Source organism: Gopherus evgoodei, chromosome 7, assembly GCF_007399415.2.
Source record: "Gopherus evgoodei ecotype Sinaloan lineage chromosome 7, rGopEvg1_v1.p, whole genome shotgun sequence".
NCBI classification, from domain to species: domain Eukaryota; kingdom Metazoa; phylum Chordata; order Testudines; family Testudinidae; genus Gopherus; species Gopherus evgoodei.
The window spans coordinates 18244622-18261226 of NC_044328.1; the positions used below are offsets into that span (position 1 = coordinate 18244622).

At 41.5% G+C, this 16605-nt stretch overlaps 1 protein-coding gene across 3 annotated transcripts in view; it reads left to right on the forward strand.

The window, feature by feature from the left end:
• The window catches only part of PLPP4 (phospholipid phosphatase 4), a 110671-nt gene that overhangs the window by 31326 nt on the left and 62740 nt on the right, over nucleotides 1-16605 (forward strand). For all 3 annotated transcript variants that reach the window (XM_030570937.1, XM_030570938.1, XM_030570939.1), the window contains exon 2: nucleotides 12017-12125. In XM_030570937.1, the coding sequence (XP_030426797.1) occupies nucleotides 12017-12125 (109 nt within the window). The remainder of the gene's footprint in view (nucleotides 1-12016; nucleotides 12126-16605) is intronic.

A 16605-nucleotide genomic window follows, 5' to 3' on the forward strand; every position in this document is an offset into this window, starting at 1 on the left:
CTCTGGTATTTAGTAGGGCATATAGAGAACTATATTCAAAGCAGTTGCAAGCTTAGATCCACTTGCCTACAGGTATTGCTTAAAAGAAAGGAGATCTAGTCTCTTGGTATTTGAGGATAAAAGATTAATCAGCAACAAAGACCTGCCACAACCACATAGCAAAAAAAAAAAAATTATTTCCTATTTTATTTTTACATTACTCTATTTCTAATGTTCTTCCTTCCTTTCTCACTTATTTAGTATCTGGCTGGACTTCCTTTTGTTTCTCAGCTATTGTAACAGATGGCAGGGGGGAAGAGGGGAGAAAGAGTGGGCACCAGATTGCACCAGGGGATGGAAAACAGGAAAATGAACACTCCAGTTCAGTCACAAAATAAAGGCTTCAAAGTAGAGACAATGAGCTTGGGCTTCCTGTGGCTCACAGTCAGTAAAGGGAAAGCTTCCCATTCCTTGAAGTACATGAGCAGCATCTATGAGTGTAGACCCATCTGTCCTCCTCAAATTCTCAGGAGCAAGCCCTTCACTCCCCTTCCTGCTGGGTTTATATTCTCTGGGAACACAGCTACCCATTGGCAATTACCTTTATAACTCCATCAGGAGCTTAGCAACCTAATTGGTGGGAGCTGTGGGAGCTTCCTGGGCCAGAATCTTAACCTCTAATTTGCCAGGCATCATGCTGAGCCCATCCATGCTCTCAGAGTTACTATTACTAGTTTTATATATACTAATAAATATGATACTACCCAGAGGGATGCCATTTTGATGACATTATTTTATGATGTAGACACCTCTCTGTAATTCCTTTCAGAGACTAGACTTTATTTCCTGACATCCAATCACATTATCTGGGGTCAGGGTGACAAAGGTCATATGACAGAGATAATCCCAAAACTGTTCCTTCTGCTTTGGCTTGTTCAGCTGCTAAGATTGAACTTGGGTTTGCTTCTCTTTGTTTTCTGCTTTGTTGGTTACTATGTGTTACATCTTCCAATGGAGGAGCACTGCCAATACCATCCTGGATAGCAGGAACTTGGGAGCCAGAGTCCTCACATGACTGGGATCAATATCCATTGACTCAAGGGACTATCATTATACTGTCCATTAAGAACTGGACTGAGACCAGCAGATTCCTCTTACATAATTCACCAAACAGCACATAACCACTTTCATTCCCTACCAATCTGGGCAGAAAGAGGAGCCAGCTTGGTATATCATTTTTAGTCTCTTGTACCAAACCTTCCTTCACCTGAACATTTTTGTCTTGCAAGGTGCAGTAAAAGACACTACCTCACTCACCTTGTCTCTCTCTAATATCCTGGGACTGACACGGTTACACCTACGCTGCATACAAGTATAGGCGTAGTTTGACTTCTATATTTGGAGGAGGAGCAGCTCCAGCCAGGCCAGCTGGGGGAATTTCACACTTGCCCAAAGCTTGTGGTTTGGAGGGGCAATGTCCCCCACTTTCCCCCAAACTGCACCCATGCATACAGCATTTTTTCTTGCTCAGTTTATTTGTTTTAAATCCCTCTGCCTTAGTCTATATCTCTTCATTCTGCACTTCAGATTCCTAAACTGTGTTTTTTGGAGCAGTGTTTTTATGGCTCCTGGTCTTGCTATCATTGATAGCAGATGCTGTTCCACTCCTTTTCTGTTTCTTTCTCTTTTTCTGTTTCTCTCTTCTTTCTCTTCCTTTTCCTTTTTCACACCCAGTTCTTACTTTCTGCTTTTTCCCCTCCCCCAGTTTCTTTTTTTCTTGTTTTCCATGTTCTCTTCCACCTCTGTTGCTAGTCGTTTCACTGCCTTCAATCCCTGCTATCTCTTTCTCCTTTTCACCTGCTGTCCTTCTGACTTCACACAGGAGTCACTCAGCACTCTCAGATATAGCACCATGAGCAGAGGAGGAGGAACTAATACGTCACTTTCTCTTCCTGACTGACGATGGGCAGTGTTCAGCTGAAACAGGTTAAGCTCAACATCATGCACATTTGGTAGGATAAGTAAGTGGATGATGAGTCCCAGGTGTGCAATGGACACATGTTTTTAAATTGAAGTTGGAGGGGGACCTATTTCCTCACCCATTTCTCTCTTGATATGAACTTATTTGCTGGCAAATAAAACTCATTCACCTTTGTGAATATTTAATTCTTCTGGAGTCTTAACTCATGTTAGTTTTGTGCACTTATCCATTCAGAGTGGGATCCCTTACAGTACGCTGGAGTGGAAGCCTGCTCTAGTGGTTAAGAACATAAGAATGGGCATACTGGGTCAGACCAAAGGTCCATCAAGCCCAGTATCTCGTCCTCTGACAGTGGTCAATGGCAGGTGCACCAAAGGGAATGAACAGACAGGTTATCATCAAGTGATCCATGCCCGGTCACCCAATCCCAGCTTCTGGCAAACAGAGGCTAGGGACACCATTCCTGCCCATCCTGGCTAATAGCCACTGATGGACCTATCTTCCTTGAATGTATCTAGTTTCCTTTTGAATCCCATTATAGTATTGGCCTTCACAACACCCTCTGGCAAGGAGTTCCAGAGGTTGACAGTGCATTGTGTGAAAAAAATACTTTCTTGTCTTTGTTTTAAACCTGCTATCTATTACTTTCATTTGGTGGCCCCTTTTTCTTGTATTATGAGAAGGAGTAAATAACACTTCCTTATTTACTTTATACCACTCATGATTTTATAGATCTCTATCATATCCTCCTTTAGTCGCCTCTTTTCCAGTCTTATTAATCTCTCCTCATATGGAAGCCTTTCTATACCCCTAATCATTATTGTTGCCCTTTTCTGAACCTTTTTCAATTCCAATATCTTTTTTGAGATGGGGCAACCATATCTGCATGCAGTATTCAAGGAGTGGGCATACCATGGATTTATATAGAGGCAATATGATATTTTCTGTCATATCATCTATCCCTTTCTTGATAATTCCCAACATTCTGTTCGCTTTTTTGAGTGCCACTGCACATTGAGTGGGTGATTTCAGAGAACTATCCACAGTGACTCCAAGATTTTTCTTGAATGATAACAGCTAAGTTAGACCCCATCATTGTATATGTATAGTTAGGATTATGTTTTCAATGTGCATTACTTTGCATTTATCAGCATTAAATTTCATCTGCCTTTTTTGTTGCCTAGTCACCCAGTTTTGTGAGATCCTTCTGTAGCTCTTCGCAGTCTGCCTGGGACTTAACTGTCTTGAGTAGTTTTGTATCATCTGTATCACCTCACTGTTTATCTCTTTCTCCAGATCGTTTATGAATATGTTAAATAGGACTGGGCCCAGTACAGATCCCTGGGGGACGCTACTATTTACCTCTCTCCATTCTGAAAACTGACCATTTATTCCTATGCTTTGTTTCCTATCTTTTAACCAGTTACCAGTCCACGAGAGAACCTTCCCTCTTATCTCATGACTGCTTATTTTGCTTAAGATCCTTTAGTGAGGGAGCTGGTCAAAGGCTTTCTGAAAATCTAAATACATTATGTCCAGTGGATCTCCTTTGTCTGAATGCTTGTTGATCCCCTCAAAGAATTCTAGTAGATTGGTGAGGCATGGTTTCCCTTTACAAAAACCATGTTGATTATTTCCCAACAAATTATGTTCATCTATGTTAAGCTACTAGAGTGGGTGTTTGGAGAGCTAGATTCAATTCCTCACTTTGCCACAGGCTTCCTGTGTGCTGTTGAATGACTCAGATAAGGCTTGATCCTTCACAAAGTCAAGCGTCTCAGTTACCATAGAAATTAATTACCTTCTGAGTTCTGGTCTAAATTCACAAACATTTAGGGGATGGAGGTTTCACTTCCAAGAATTTTTGTAAAAAAGTTTAAATGATGCAAATGCTAGCAGGAGGAAATATAAGCAAATGCTCTCAGACTGGAAGAGTTGCCTCTGGCCAGCTTGCACAGTTCGTTTTGTTCCCATAAAGATTTGGACAAGTGCTTTTGATTTATTAATTTTGTGGTTCATTAGCTTTGGCTCTGTGCATAAGACAGCTCAGCTAATGTTTCTAGGGTGTGTATTTTTCTGGAGCACGGGCATTTTAAAAATTGGATGTATGTATGTATTGATTATAATAAATACATACAGAAATAAATATGATTAGTGGACAAATTCCTCAAACTCCTGACCAGTTTGCAGGTAATTTTCAAATGGCAATGGACTCCTCTTGTTTATAAAGTTTAGGTTATTGAGTTAAGGAACAGAAAAAATAACATTGATAAACTTTTTTAAAAGCACCTAAGTGACATAGGACCCTGACTTTCAATGGGGCTTAGACTGTTAAACCATTTAGAAACTTATGAAAAATTTTACCTCATGTGACTCATCGTGTGGCAGGAAATGCAAATATCAAGTACAGTTACTAATTTATGAATAAGCCATAGTGTTTGTGAGTAGACCATGTGGTGTCCTATGGAAGTCAATGATTCCCTGCACTACACATTTGCACCAGTTATTAGGTGAACAACTGCAAATTGCAACCAGTTCTTAGACTACTTGTGAACAGAAAAAATAGAGATCTAAATTCATCAAAAGAATTTATTAGCAAGAAATAATCTGATAAGCTCTAGTCATAGATTTCAAAACAAGAAGGGACCATTGTGACCATCTAGTCTGACCTCCTGTATAACACAGGCCATAGAACATCCCCCAAATCATTCTTAGATCATATCTTTTCAAAGAACATCCAATCTTGATTTTAAAATTGTCAGTAATCCATGATGACCCATGGTAAATTGTTCCAATGGTTAAAAATGTATGCCTTATTTCCAGTCTGAGTATGTGTAGCTGCAAGTTCCATGCACTACGTCATATTATACCTGTCTCTGCTAAACTGAAGAGTCCAAGTTCCACATGTAGATACTAGTCACCCCTTAACCTTCCCTCTGTTAAGTTAAATAGATAAACTCAAGGAGTTCAATCACTATGAGGCATGTTTTCTAATCCTCTAATCATTCTCCTGACCCTTCTTTGAACCTTCTCCAATTTATCAACATCCTTTTTGAATTGTGGACACCAGAACTGAGCACAGTATTCCAGCAGCAGTCACACCAGTGTCAAATTCAGAAGCAATATAACCTCTCTACTCCTACTTGAGATTCCCCTGTTGATGTATCGAAGGTATAGCATCAAGTCTTTTGGCTGTCGTGTCATACTAGGAGCTTATGTTCAGCTGATTATCCACCATGGCCCTCAAATCTTTTTCAGGCTCGCTACTTCCCATGATAGAGTCCCCATATGCTAAATATGGCTTACATTCTTTGTTCTTCAATGTATACATTTACGTTTAGCCATCCTAAAACATGCTGTCTCTGTCCCTAGGTGACACAGTTAATATATGGGTAGCAGAAGCCACATATTATTACAAGTTTAGTAGGCTTTGAGCTCTTTTTGATCTCTCTCTGCCTTTGCACTCAATGTCACTCTCCTACATATAAGTGGCTTCAGTTTTAGAAATCCTGAGCACCTTTAAATCAAACTGAAGTCAATAGGGATTGTTGGTACTCAGTGCCTTTGAAAATCAGACTCCTTTTATTTCAGTGCCTAAATGCCAATTTAGGAGTGGATTGATTAGACCATAAAGCTGGGATTTTCAAAGAAGCCTAAGTGAACTTGGCACCCAATTTCAGTTGAATTTTAATGGAATTAGGTATCAGAGGGGTAACCATGTTAGTCTGGAGCTGTAAAAGCAGCAAAGAGTCCTGTGCACCTTATAGACTAACAGACATATTGGAGCATGAGCTTTCGTGGGTTGATACCCACTTCATTGGATGCTCATGCTCCAATACATCTGTTAGACTATAAGGTACCACAGGACTCTTTCCTGTTTTTAATGGAGTTAGGGTGTCTAACTCCTTTAGGCTTCTTCAAATATCCCAAGGGCTTGATCCAAGCCAGTGGGAATCTTTCCATTCACTTAAGGCTTTGACTCAGGCTGTTATGTTTGAACATTGTGTCTTTTTGTCTGTTAGACTAGTACTAACAAATGTTATACATTTCCCCAAACCTATAAAAGTACGGAAAGGGAGGGAAGAGGAAAGCAAAGTAAATTCTATATTCGGTCATAAGAATAAAGTGTAAACTTTCTAAGTTACAACCCAGGAAACATGAGATTTTCTTTATTCAAGGATGGATGTGGCTACGTTTTGATTTATGATACAAAGTATCTACAAACCATTTTTCTTTATGTAAGACCTGGCAAAAAACATTATAGCCATTTATTACTAATATACATACTCATCAAACTTGTGGTAGCTTATGAGTAGTAACAGCCTGCACTAACAAACAGGACCAAAGAGCATAAATCATTCATGATCAGGAAACTTAGGAAACCAGTATATCCACATGATTGTTTAATAGGACATATGCATTCAAAGCTAGTGAATTCTTAGATCCTGTTGCCCACCAGTGATGTGAACTGCTATGAAAAATAATTGGTCTTTCTATATAAAAATGTGATCTTTTTCTTTTTTTTTCTGATACCGTCTCTTTTTTCCATTCCCTCTCGTTGTATTGTTTCTTTCTTTATTGCTCACACAACAACATCCACCTCCACTTCTGCTTCCTTTTGTTCAGTTATGATTTTTTTTTAGTTGATTCTTGTTTAATTTCAGCAAATTGCTTTCCTTTTTGTTCATTATGTTCCAGTGCAGTACTTGACCATATTTCATAGAAACAATTAAAGGGAAGCAAGATATTCATAAATAAATTTAATAAGCTATGTGGACACAGCATTGTTATTACGAAATATATAATTATAATTGTTGGTTAAGTGCTGAGACAAAATTAAATCTGTCCTTAGAAGATTAAAGATTTTGGAAGCTTAATAATTAGAAAATTCAGTTATGATTCCACCTAGAGCCAAAATAAGCTAACATTGTTTATTAAAATTTGTTCTCCTCTGCATATGTAGTACTTTGCATTACTTTTAAGGGGGTTAACTTTTATGCCTTAATATGTATTTGCAGTGTGGTTGGGTGTTGATTCCCATGAGAACTGTACATTTGTTTAACCTCTCAAACAAATGTTTAATGAATACTTTTTGGTTTTAAGAGGAAAAAAAGAGACAGAAGGCAAAGAAGCAGAAAGCCCCCAAACCTTTAATTGTGCTGTCATTCGTTCATATACCCAAATGTGTGTGTTATATAAATGTGACACATTTCAAGAAGTGCACTAATGCTCATACAACTAGATGCACTGCCTTGAAGCATCAATGCGCATGTATCCATTGGTCTTCATACCTTGAGGAAATGCATCAAGGCCTAGAGTAGACATCTCAAAGAGTGTGTCTGTGCTTCAAGGCGTTTCTTGGCATGTCTGTCTTTTCCAATGCCTTGAAACACATCCTTGAGTCACTGAGACCACTAGATACACAGGGGAAGATGTCATTTAAGATGTGACATTATAATAAGTGCATTCCCTGAAATTCTAGTGTAGCGATGCATGACTCACTGCTGCAGCACCTCCTGCTGGTTATCCAGGGAATTAGCTCTTCCAGCCTCTGGAGCACCCTCTGCAGGCTAGTATCCTGCTGCTGCTGGCCCCCATGTCCCTCCCAGGACCCAGTGCCCCTTGTGTTTGGGGTGCTGCTCCCTGGCAATACCCCTGCAGTCTCAGGGTCTCCCCACCCAGGGGAACCCCAACCCCCTCTATTCCTACCTCCCCTCAGTCATAGGCTATGGCCAGTCACCAACTCGCCCCCGTGCCCTGGGGCAGACTGCAATGTCAGCCACTCATCATAGGCAAGGTTGGGTCTGAACCTGCTGCCTCTCTCTGCAACCCAGTGCCTCTATGGGGCCTTGGACAAGGCCCTGCAGCCTGGGGAGTTGCCCATCTGGAGCTCTCCAGCCCCTTTGGCCTTTCCCCAGCCCTGCCTCACTCTAGGCACCCTGAGCTTCCCAGCAGCCAGGCCTCTCTCTCTCTCTGAAGGCAGAGAGAGTGTCTGTGCTCCTGGCTCAAAGTCCTTTTATAGGGGCCGGCTGTGGTCTGTTCGGGCCCTGGCTCCCAGCTGTGCCTACTTCCCCAATCAACCTGGGAGCTGCTTGCCCCAGCCACAGCACTTTGCTGGGCTACTCTAAGCAGGGCCGCCCAGAGGGGGGGGCAAGAGGGGCACGAGAGTTTTTCGGGGCCCCTGGAGCGGGGTCCTTCACTTGCTCCAGGGAGCCCGGAAAACTCTTGCGGGGCCGGGCCCCAGAGCTTCTTCAGCTCCCGGTCTTTGACGGCGGGGGGTCCTTCTGCTCCGGGGGGAAGGACCCCCCGCCAGCAAATTACCGCCGAAGTGGGATCTGCCGCTGAAGTGCAACCCGGTCTTCGGCGGTAATTCAGGGGTGGGGGGCCCTTCCATTCTGGGACCCGCCGCCGAAGTGCCCTGAAGACCCGCCACCGAATTACCGCCGAAGAGTGGGCTGCACTTCGGTGGCGGGTCCCGCTTCGGCGGTAATTTGCCAGTGGAGGGCCCCCGCCACGGGTCTTCGGGGCACTTTGGCGGCGGGTCCGGGAACGGAAGGGCCCCCCGCCACCGAACAGGGCCGGCTCTAGAATTTCGCCGCATGGGCTGCCACTTGCCGGTCCCGCGGCTCTGGTGGACCTCCCTCAGGCATGCCTGCAGATGCTCCACCGGAGCCATGGGACCAGCGGACCCCCTGCAGGCACGCCTGTGGGAGGTCCACCGGAGCCGCCTGCCGCCGATGGCTCCAAGCCCCCGGAATCCTCTGGGTGGCCTTGGCTCTAAGCCCCTCAGGGCAGGAGCAGGTGACCACCCCGCTACATCTAGCAGTAGCTTTTGTTTCATTGTTTGGCTGTCCAGACACATATGTTTGTCTATATATGTATGCTTGGATAACCACTCTCAGGAGCAATCCTTGCCCTCCCCATGCCACTCCACTTTTACAACCAGGGGTGTGAAGTGCATTAGATATAGTAGAACTGTGATTCTTGGTGGCCTTCAACTTTCCCAGAATGACTCGGATGACCGTACTGGTATCCTTTCCAAACCAAATAGAATGCCCTCAGCTGAGAGTGCTTCACCTCCAACTCTCATGCATTTTGTCTTTGGCTCTGCCTAATATAGAGGAGTTTATTTCTCCAGCTTGGCCACCGATGGAGACATAATCACTGATATACTCATAGCAGCCTGCTGAGGAGGCAGGCAGCCACAGTCTGCACAAGCTGGCCCCTTTGCATATTTTCAACATTCAGCCTCAGATGCGGTCAGTTACAGTAATCCAGCGTGGGCATGACTAGCATATGCATCACTGTGGCCAGATCCACAGTCCAGTGGGAGGGTGGCATTTCCTACAGAGCTGTGGTTGTGGAAAGATTTTTTTCACCACTGAGAGTAGGTCTTCATTGGAGCTGGGAGGTGCAAGTCCTATTTTGTACCTATGATAGCTCTGCTTGAGCTAGCCCTTAAAAATAGCTGCAACTATGGTGGCATGTGCAGCTGCTTTGGGCTAGCTGCCCCCAAAACAATCCAGTTCTAACCCCCTGGGTACATTCTCAGGTGGCTAGCTCAAGTCACTGGCTGTGCTGTTGTGGACACACTGCCATTTTTAGGTACTATATTGAGCAAAGCTAGCATGGGTATGTCTACATGAGCTGGAAATCATGCCTCCCAGCTCAAATGTAGACATACCCTGAATCTACCTGATAGTTGGCTTAACAATGTGTCAGACTGGACCCCAAAGCTTCGTTCTGCTTTGATGAATGACGTGTGTGTGTGTGTGTGTGTGTGTGTGTGTGTGTGTGTGTGTGTGTGTGTGTGTGTGTGCGCGCACACACATATGTTTTCAACCGACAGGAGGACAGGGTCCTGGCTAGTTATCTGAATTTTTTTCACAACCACTGAGCAGCAGCATTGTATCACAATTGGAGTTTCTTAACTGATCTTTTTCAACTGTAGCAAAGCACATATTTCTCAAAGAGGACTGCACACCTGTGCAGCACATGAGGAGTCAGAAGTTCTCAGACATAGCCAGACTTGAGTTACCTGAGCACAGAAAAATCATCTGTAAATATTTTTACGACAAAAATCATCTTCTTCTTAATCTGTTTAGCTCAAACAGTGGAATGGTATCTTAACAGACTTGATTAGGACCTGCCTAACCAACAAGAAAAATATTGTATCAAAAGTGTATGTGTTGTTTGTTTTAACCTTAGGGTGCCATTTGTCCCCTTGAAAATTTCCCACTGAATCTAGTATATAAAATATTTGTCTTAACAGAGAACTTTTAGAATCTGACTCAAAGCAGTTTTTGTTTTTAAGAATGTCTCAATATTTATACAGCTGATAAACTCAAAAGAAAATAAAATTTGCTGGAAACAATCATTTAATTCCTTTTTTAAAAGCAAAACAAAACAAAAAAGTATTTCACCAGGCACATGAGAAAGTGTGTTGTTTTTTCTAGACCCAGCAGGTTTCCTTTTTTAGGAAGTAACCTAAAGGGAGAAGTTTTAGTATTTCTAGCCTTTTTAATATTCTTGGATTTATTGAGCTTGATAATAGAACTAGCAGAATCCTAAAATCGTTGCTATGATTCATTTAAATGACATAGTGTTTGCAGCCCTTTGAGAGAGTTTCTGGTTTTCTAAAGTATCAGTATTATTTCATTTAGTTTTTGGCCCAGAATCGTAAATGGGACTCAATCTATTGTGTGCCACAAATTTGTAAATTATTCTAGATTTCTATTTAAACTTTTAAAAGAATTTGTGTGGTAGTGGAGAAGAAAATGGGGAAAGAGGATTCAGACAACAAATTAAGGTGGGTTTTATTTTTTTTTGCATATATTATTTGGCAGCCTTCATTGTATCGGGCTTTCTTGTAGCCTTGGTCATGACATTTACCAGAAGTTTCAAGTAGATTTCTGAAGGAGCTATGAGACCTGGATGAGATTTTCTGTTTCAGAAGACTTGTGTTCCTATGGCCCAGATTTACAAAGTTATGCACATAGATTGGACTTACAAAAGTGACTAAACAAGATAGGTGCCTAACTTCCATTGACTTCAATTGGAGTTAGGAACTTGAGCACTTTTGTACATCCCACTAGGCACATAAATACTTTTATAAATGTGGCCCTACATTATTTTAGACTATCCCATTTCCTTCCAAATCCTGCTTTTCTTAGTTGGTTCACATCCCCACCTCCACCTGCATTCCCCAATTGTAAGATAAACATCCTTTGTTCCTCTTGAATTTTTCCATCTTTCTAGCATCTCACTTTTGCCTTAAGATGGAGAGGTCAGAGGACATAGAGGAATGATTTTAGACTGACATATTTGCAAGAGCTACAAATAAATCTAGACCTCCAGGTTGTCCCCAAAGTTCCGTAGGACATTTCTACCCAATTAAAGTATTCAGACTCTAAAAGACAACCAGTCAAAGTTATCTGAACAAAAGAGAAGGGACTTACTAGCTTGACTTCAGTAATAGCTCTTTCCATTTTCAAAGGCTGGACACTGTCACTTGTCCTTATTCCAAATCTAAAGAGCGCACCAGCCGGGTTTTTTTTAGGGGACAAGTGTCTTTTGGAAAAGATGTTTTGTAAAGATTATCCTGTTCTTTCTGTCAATGGGAGAAATTCTCTTCATTGTATCTTTCTATCTGCCTAATGACTATAGGACTGTTAATTTTTGAACCCCAAACTTTGTATCCCGAGACTTGAAATTTGGATGCCAAGACTTTTATCAATTAGTGTTTTTCTTTTTCTGTACATGACACCTTCTTCCCATGGTATCCTGTTCTAGTGTTGTACTTGGAGCAGAAAATAATGGTAATTTATCCCCTGGAGTGCAGTTTAAGATAATCTTTAAAAAGATGCAGTTCATGCAATTTTCAGAACCATTTTGCTGAGTGTATATGTATGAAGGTTACATAACTATAACAGTGGTGTAGGGTGGCAATATGGGTAGTGTCCTAATTAGTTTGGGGGAGGGGGTTCTGCAAGGCTATTATTTCAATATCCATAATCTTTTTGAACTAGAAAAAATATCTTTTATTGTTATGTTTAGTTTTACAGAGTTTTTGGATCCATTCCAGAGAGTTATCCAGCCAGAAGAAATCTGGCTTTATAAAAATCCTTTGGTACAATCAGACAACATACCTACACGTCTCATGTTTGTAAGTACCAGAGATTTAATGGATCGTTTGACAGCTTTATGAACTGTAAACTAAACACACTTTCATTTGATAACAGGAAAACTTGTGTAACTATAGCCTGTTCCTTGGGTTCTGATTATGATAATATTCTAAACTAGGTAAGCCTGAACTTATTTATAATATGAGAAGTGGTACAGAGCATGCTTAGAAAAAACAAAACGAGCAGTGCAGGAGGAGCAGAAGTACCGTATTCTGAATTCTATATTGATGGTGCAGTTTCAGATTTAAGCACGAGTTCACTAATGGATGTGAGGCATGATCAAAAGGCTCCTAAATTAGGTGTCTGGGCACTTTTGAAAATCCCACTAGGCATCTATCTGCATCTTTAGGCACCTAATTACCTTTCTTAGTGCCCATAGCACCTTTGAAAATTTTACCCCAAATCTCTACATTGTGATTTGCTCATGTTTACAGCTCCTTTGTGTTGGTTTTCTGTGAACAGTCAAGGGATTATTGGGAGATGAGGGTGCCCAATATATCACAGAATCAGGCTCTAAAGCATCATAGCACTAACCTGACATGACAGTGCTATTGTTCACCCTGTCATGCCCAGCAGAGTTCATATGGACATGCAGGAATGGTGTTAAGCTAGTGGGAGCAACTAATATCAATACCATCTCTCAGCACTTATCGTGGAGAGATACTGCATTCATTTAAATAAGGCCCTGCCACTGAGTACCCTCATCATACCAGTTACCTCCACATATAGAGCATATATTTTTAGAAGTTAGTGGATATAATTCTATGAATGGATTCATTCCTGTAGTATCTCCACCAGCTTGAGTGGAATTATCTCAGGGATGAGTATGACACCTAGAATGAAATCCTGGTTCCCTTGAAGTCAAAAGGAGTTTGCCACTGACTTCAGCGGGGCCAGGGTTTCCCTGTGAGTCTTTTGTCTTTAAGGTCAGTGGCTTTAATTCAGAAGGAAAGCAAAACAAAAGATGTAGTTTGATGTTTTTTGTCTTTGGACAAGAGAGTAAATCCAAAGTTAGTTAATATATTTAGTTATATAGCTGATAAATTGCACGTGCCTCTTCTTTACGAGACAATAGTCCTATTCTGAGCAAACAGAGTCAGAAGCTGAAGGCCAAGATATTTAAATGGCCCAGAATACAGTTATTAATGAGTTAGGAGGAAGCCTGATTAAGTATTTCCCATCACAGTAGGGTGAAAAAGTTAAATGAAAATCAGGCATTTTGAACAGTGTAAAAAGATAGAGGCAGGTGTAACCAGGAGCCTAATTCTGCCGACTTTACTCACACAGAGTGGTATCTTGCTTCATGAATAGTCCCACTGAAATCAGTGAAGTACAGTGTTTGAGGGTCACAGAATCCTGCCTAAAATTTGCTTTGGGCATACAGTTGATGAGTTCTTAGGGCAGTAGTGAATGTGCAGGGGGTTGCAGCAATGCGGAAATCACATTAAAAAAAATAAAATGGCCGTGGAGGAAGTAGGAAAGATAATGCATTAGATGTCATAGGGGACATCCAGTGGTTGGTAAATAGCAAGGATGTAAGGAAAGTACATTTGATCCTTATCTTTCACCTACCCCAAATGCCAGTTTTTGCCATACTGTTTGGCAGCTGAAAGCTCCAGTGGAACTGAGTCAGTAACCTGACCATGAGTCAGTAACCGTGTGCTCGGATTGGCTTACACTATTCCACTCAGTAAAAGGCAGCTCACCTGTGAGTGACTGCTTGAATTAAGAAAATATAGATAATTTCTAATTAGTTTGGTCTTATTTCTTTAATTAAAAGTAAACAAAACACACACACACACACACGCACACACGCACACACACACATCTGTTATTTGCTTTCATAATTTAAGATGCTTCCTGTTACCAGCACTAGAAACCAATTTTAAAAGGAATTTCCAAACAAAGAATTGTTTAGCATTTGTTACAAAGTCCTACATTTAGAACACCGGGAGATTTTAAAGTCAAGAGGAAAGTCGTGAATAATCTAGCTCCAGACTCAAATTAGGCTAAATCGGCATGTTGGCAAAGGGGAAAAACTGGAAAGGACTTCCTCACTGTTTTGTTTCTTCAAGAACAGACGTGCCTGGTACTATTCATGGCTGACCCTGCAAAGTGCTGAGTACCCTCAGCTCCCACTGAAGGTTGAGGGAGTGCCCCTCCCAGGAACTGTTCAGTACAGCACCATGTGGTTTTAGGCATTTACACAGTCCATCATATCTGCTAACAGTTTAATAAGACAAGTGAGTGCTTTACTCAGTACTAGGTGTTTGCTCAGGTGGATTTCACTCTAGTTTCTATACTATAGAAAAATATACCTTCCCCCTTCCTCAATCAGTGGTTCTCAACCTGCAGCCCATGGGCCACTTGTGGCCCAGTCAGCACCAATCTGCACCCATGTGACATCCTCAGGGCCGTAGAGGTGGCATTGGATGCAGCCCACATAACGCATTGTGGGCCACATATGCAGCCTACAATGGTAAATAGGTTGAGAGTCACTGCATGCGTCCCTGCTTGAGCTCCTGAACCTTGGTCCCAGCCCCTAAACATGCCAGCCAGTGGGGCTAAGCTGGTGTGGTGCAGGAGGGGTAGTAGCAGGTTACTACCCTCCTGGAATAAGGGGAGAGCATGACTCCTTCTCCACGCTGCTTCCAGGACTGCACAGCTATACTGCCCTTTACACAGGCCGAGAGTAAACATACAATCTAGCCCTAAATCATTAAAAAATGCTGTCAAGCGATAAAACAGCATGCAAGTGAAAAATCAGTATTTTTCAGCATACAAATTAAATCTTGTGCCAGTGGATTTTATTGAAGTAATCAGAGACAACAACAAGTGCTTTTCTGGGGGATTTGTGCAACTACCATTTATCTTCAGGCTGACAAGATGAATAATGAATGTGCTACACTTTTACTGGTGTCTCACCTATCAAAGCAATATTAGAAGATTTCACTGTAGGAAAATAAAATTATACTGAATCATGAGGGGGATGTTATTATCTAGACCCTTGCGACATATAATATATATGATAGATGTGAGCCCTGCATAGTTCTATTGTGGAAGAAAAAGAGAATCTCTTGTAGGTCAGGCTTAGCTTGTACATTTATTGCACTGATGAGTAAATTGACCTCCTAACATAAGAACGCCATACTGGGGCAAAGCAATGGTTCATCTAGCCTGGGGTCAGCAACCTTTCAGAAGTGGGGTGCCGAGTCTTCATTTATTCACTCTAATTTAAGGTTTCGTGTGCCAGTAATACATTTTAAAGTTTTTAGAAGGTCTCTTTCTGTAAGTCTATAATATATAACTAAACTATTGTTGTATGTAAAGTAAGTAAGGTTTTTAAAATGTTTAAGAAGCTTAATTTAAAATTAAATTAAAATGCGGGGCCCCCTGGACCAGTGGCCAGGACCCGGGTAGTGTGAGTGCCACTGAAAATCAGCTCGCGTGCTGCCTTCGGCATGCATGTCATGGGTTGCCTACCCCTGACTAGCCTATCATCCGTGGTGCCAGATGCTTAAGAGGGAATGAACAGAACAGGGAAGTTATCAAATGATCTATCCCCTGATGCCAGTCCCAGTTTATGGCAGTCAGACGTTTCAGGATAGCCAGAGCATGGGGTTATCAACTGATGTTTTTAAATGAGCAATAACAGCCAACACAATGAGTTGCAGATGTGAACAGTTCTGAACTTCCATCACAAATCCATCAGTTTGTTAAAAATATATGAAAATCTACAGTGTTACCAGATGGATTGTGCAACATTCTGGATTTAGTTTCTGTTTTACTTCTTTCCTGTGTTGATCTCTTCTGCTGCTCCTGCCTGTTCAAAAGATTTCTAACTCCCTTGTTTCATCTGTATAAGCTATAAGTCTGTCAACAAGCCTATAGTTTAACATGTCCTTCAATAACGGAAGATAGATTTTTTTTTTATTTTTTGGGGGGAATCCTTCTTTTTAATAATAATAATGATAATAATTCTAGATTTTACCCTAACCATTTTTTTCACTGTCTCTGGTAACAGGGTTTAATTTCTGTTTTCAGAGAGAGATGGAGAAATTTGCATTCGTAGGGTACAAGAAATAAAGTCCATTCTTAGCACTGTATTTCACCACCAAGCCATACAGGAGATTCAACTGGATCGAAAAATGTTCTGCACAAAAATTGATGGCAAGCTTAATAAAATGTAAAAATAGGGAGCCATCTCCTGTCCTCAATTTCACCCTCATTATTCACTCAAGTCAACGGGATTGCATGGATGCAAGATAGTGTGGAATCTGGACCAGGATATATTTTAACAGCAGTAAATCCTTTGCGCTTGTATATAGCTCACTACCTCTGATGATTTAAAAGAGCTTAATATTGGCTCTGAGCATTGGGTATTATTTCCTTTTTTCAGAAGGGGGAACTAGGATACAGAATCCTCTTTGTCCTAGTTCTCCAAATCTCCATCAATTTCTC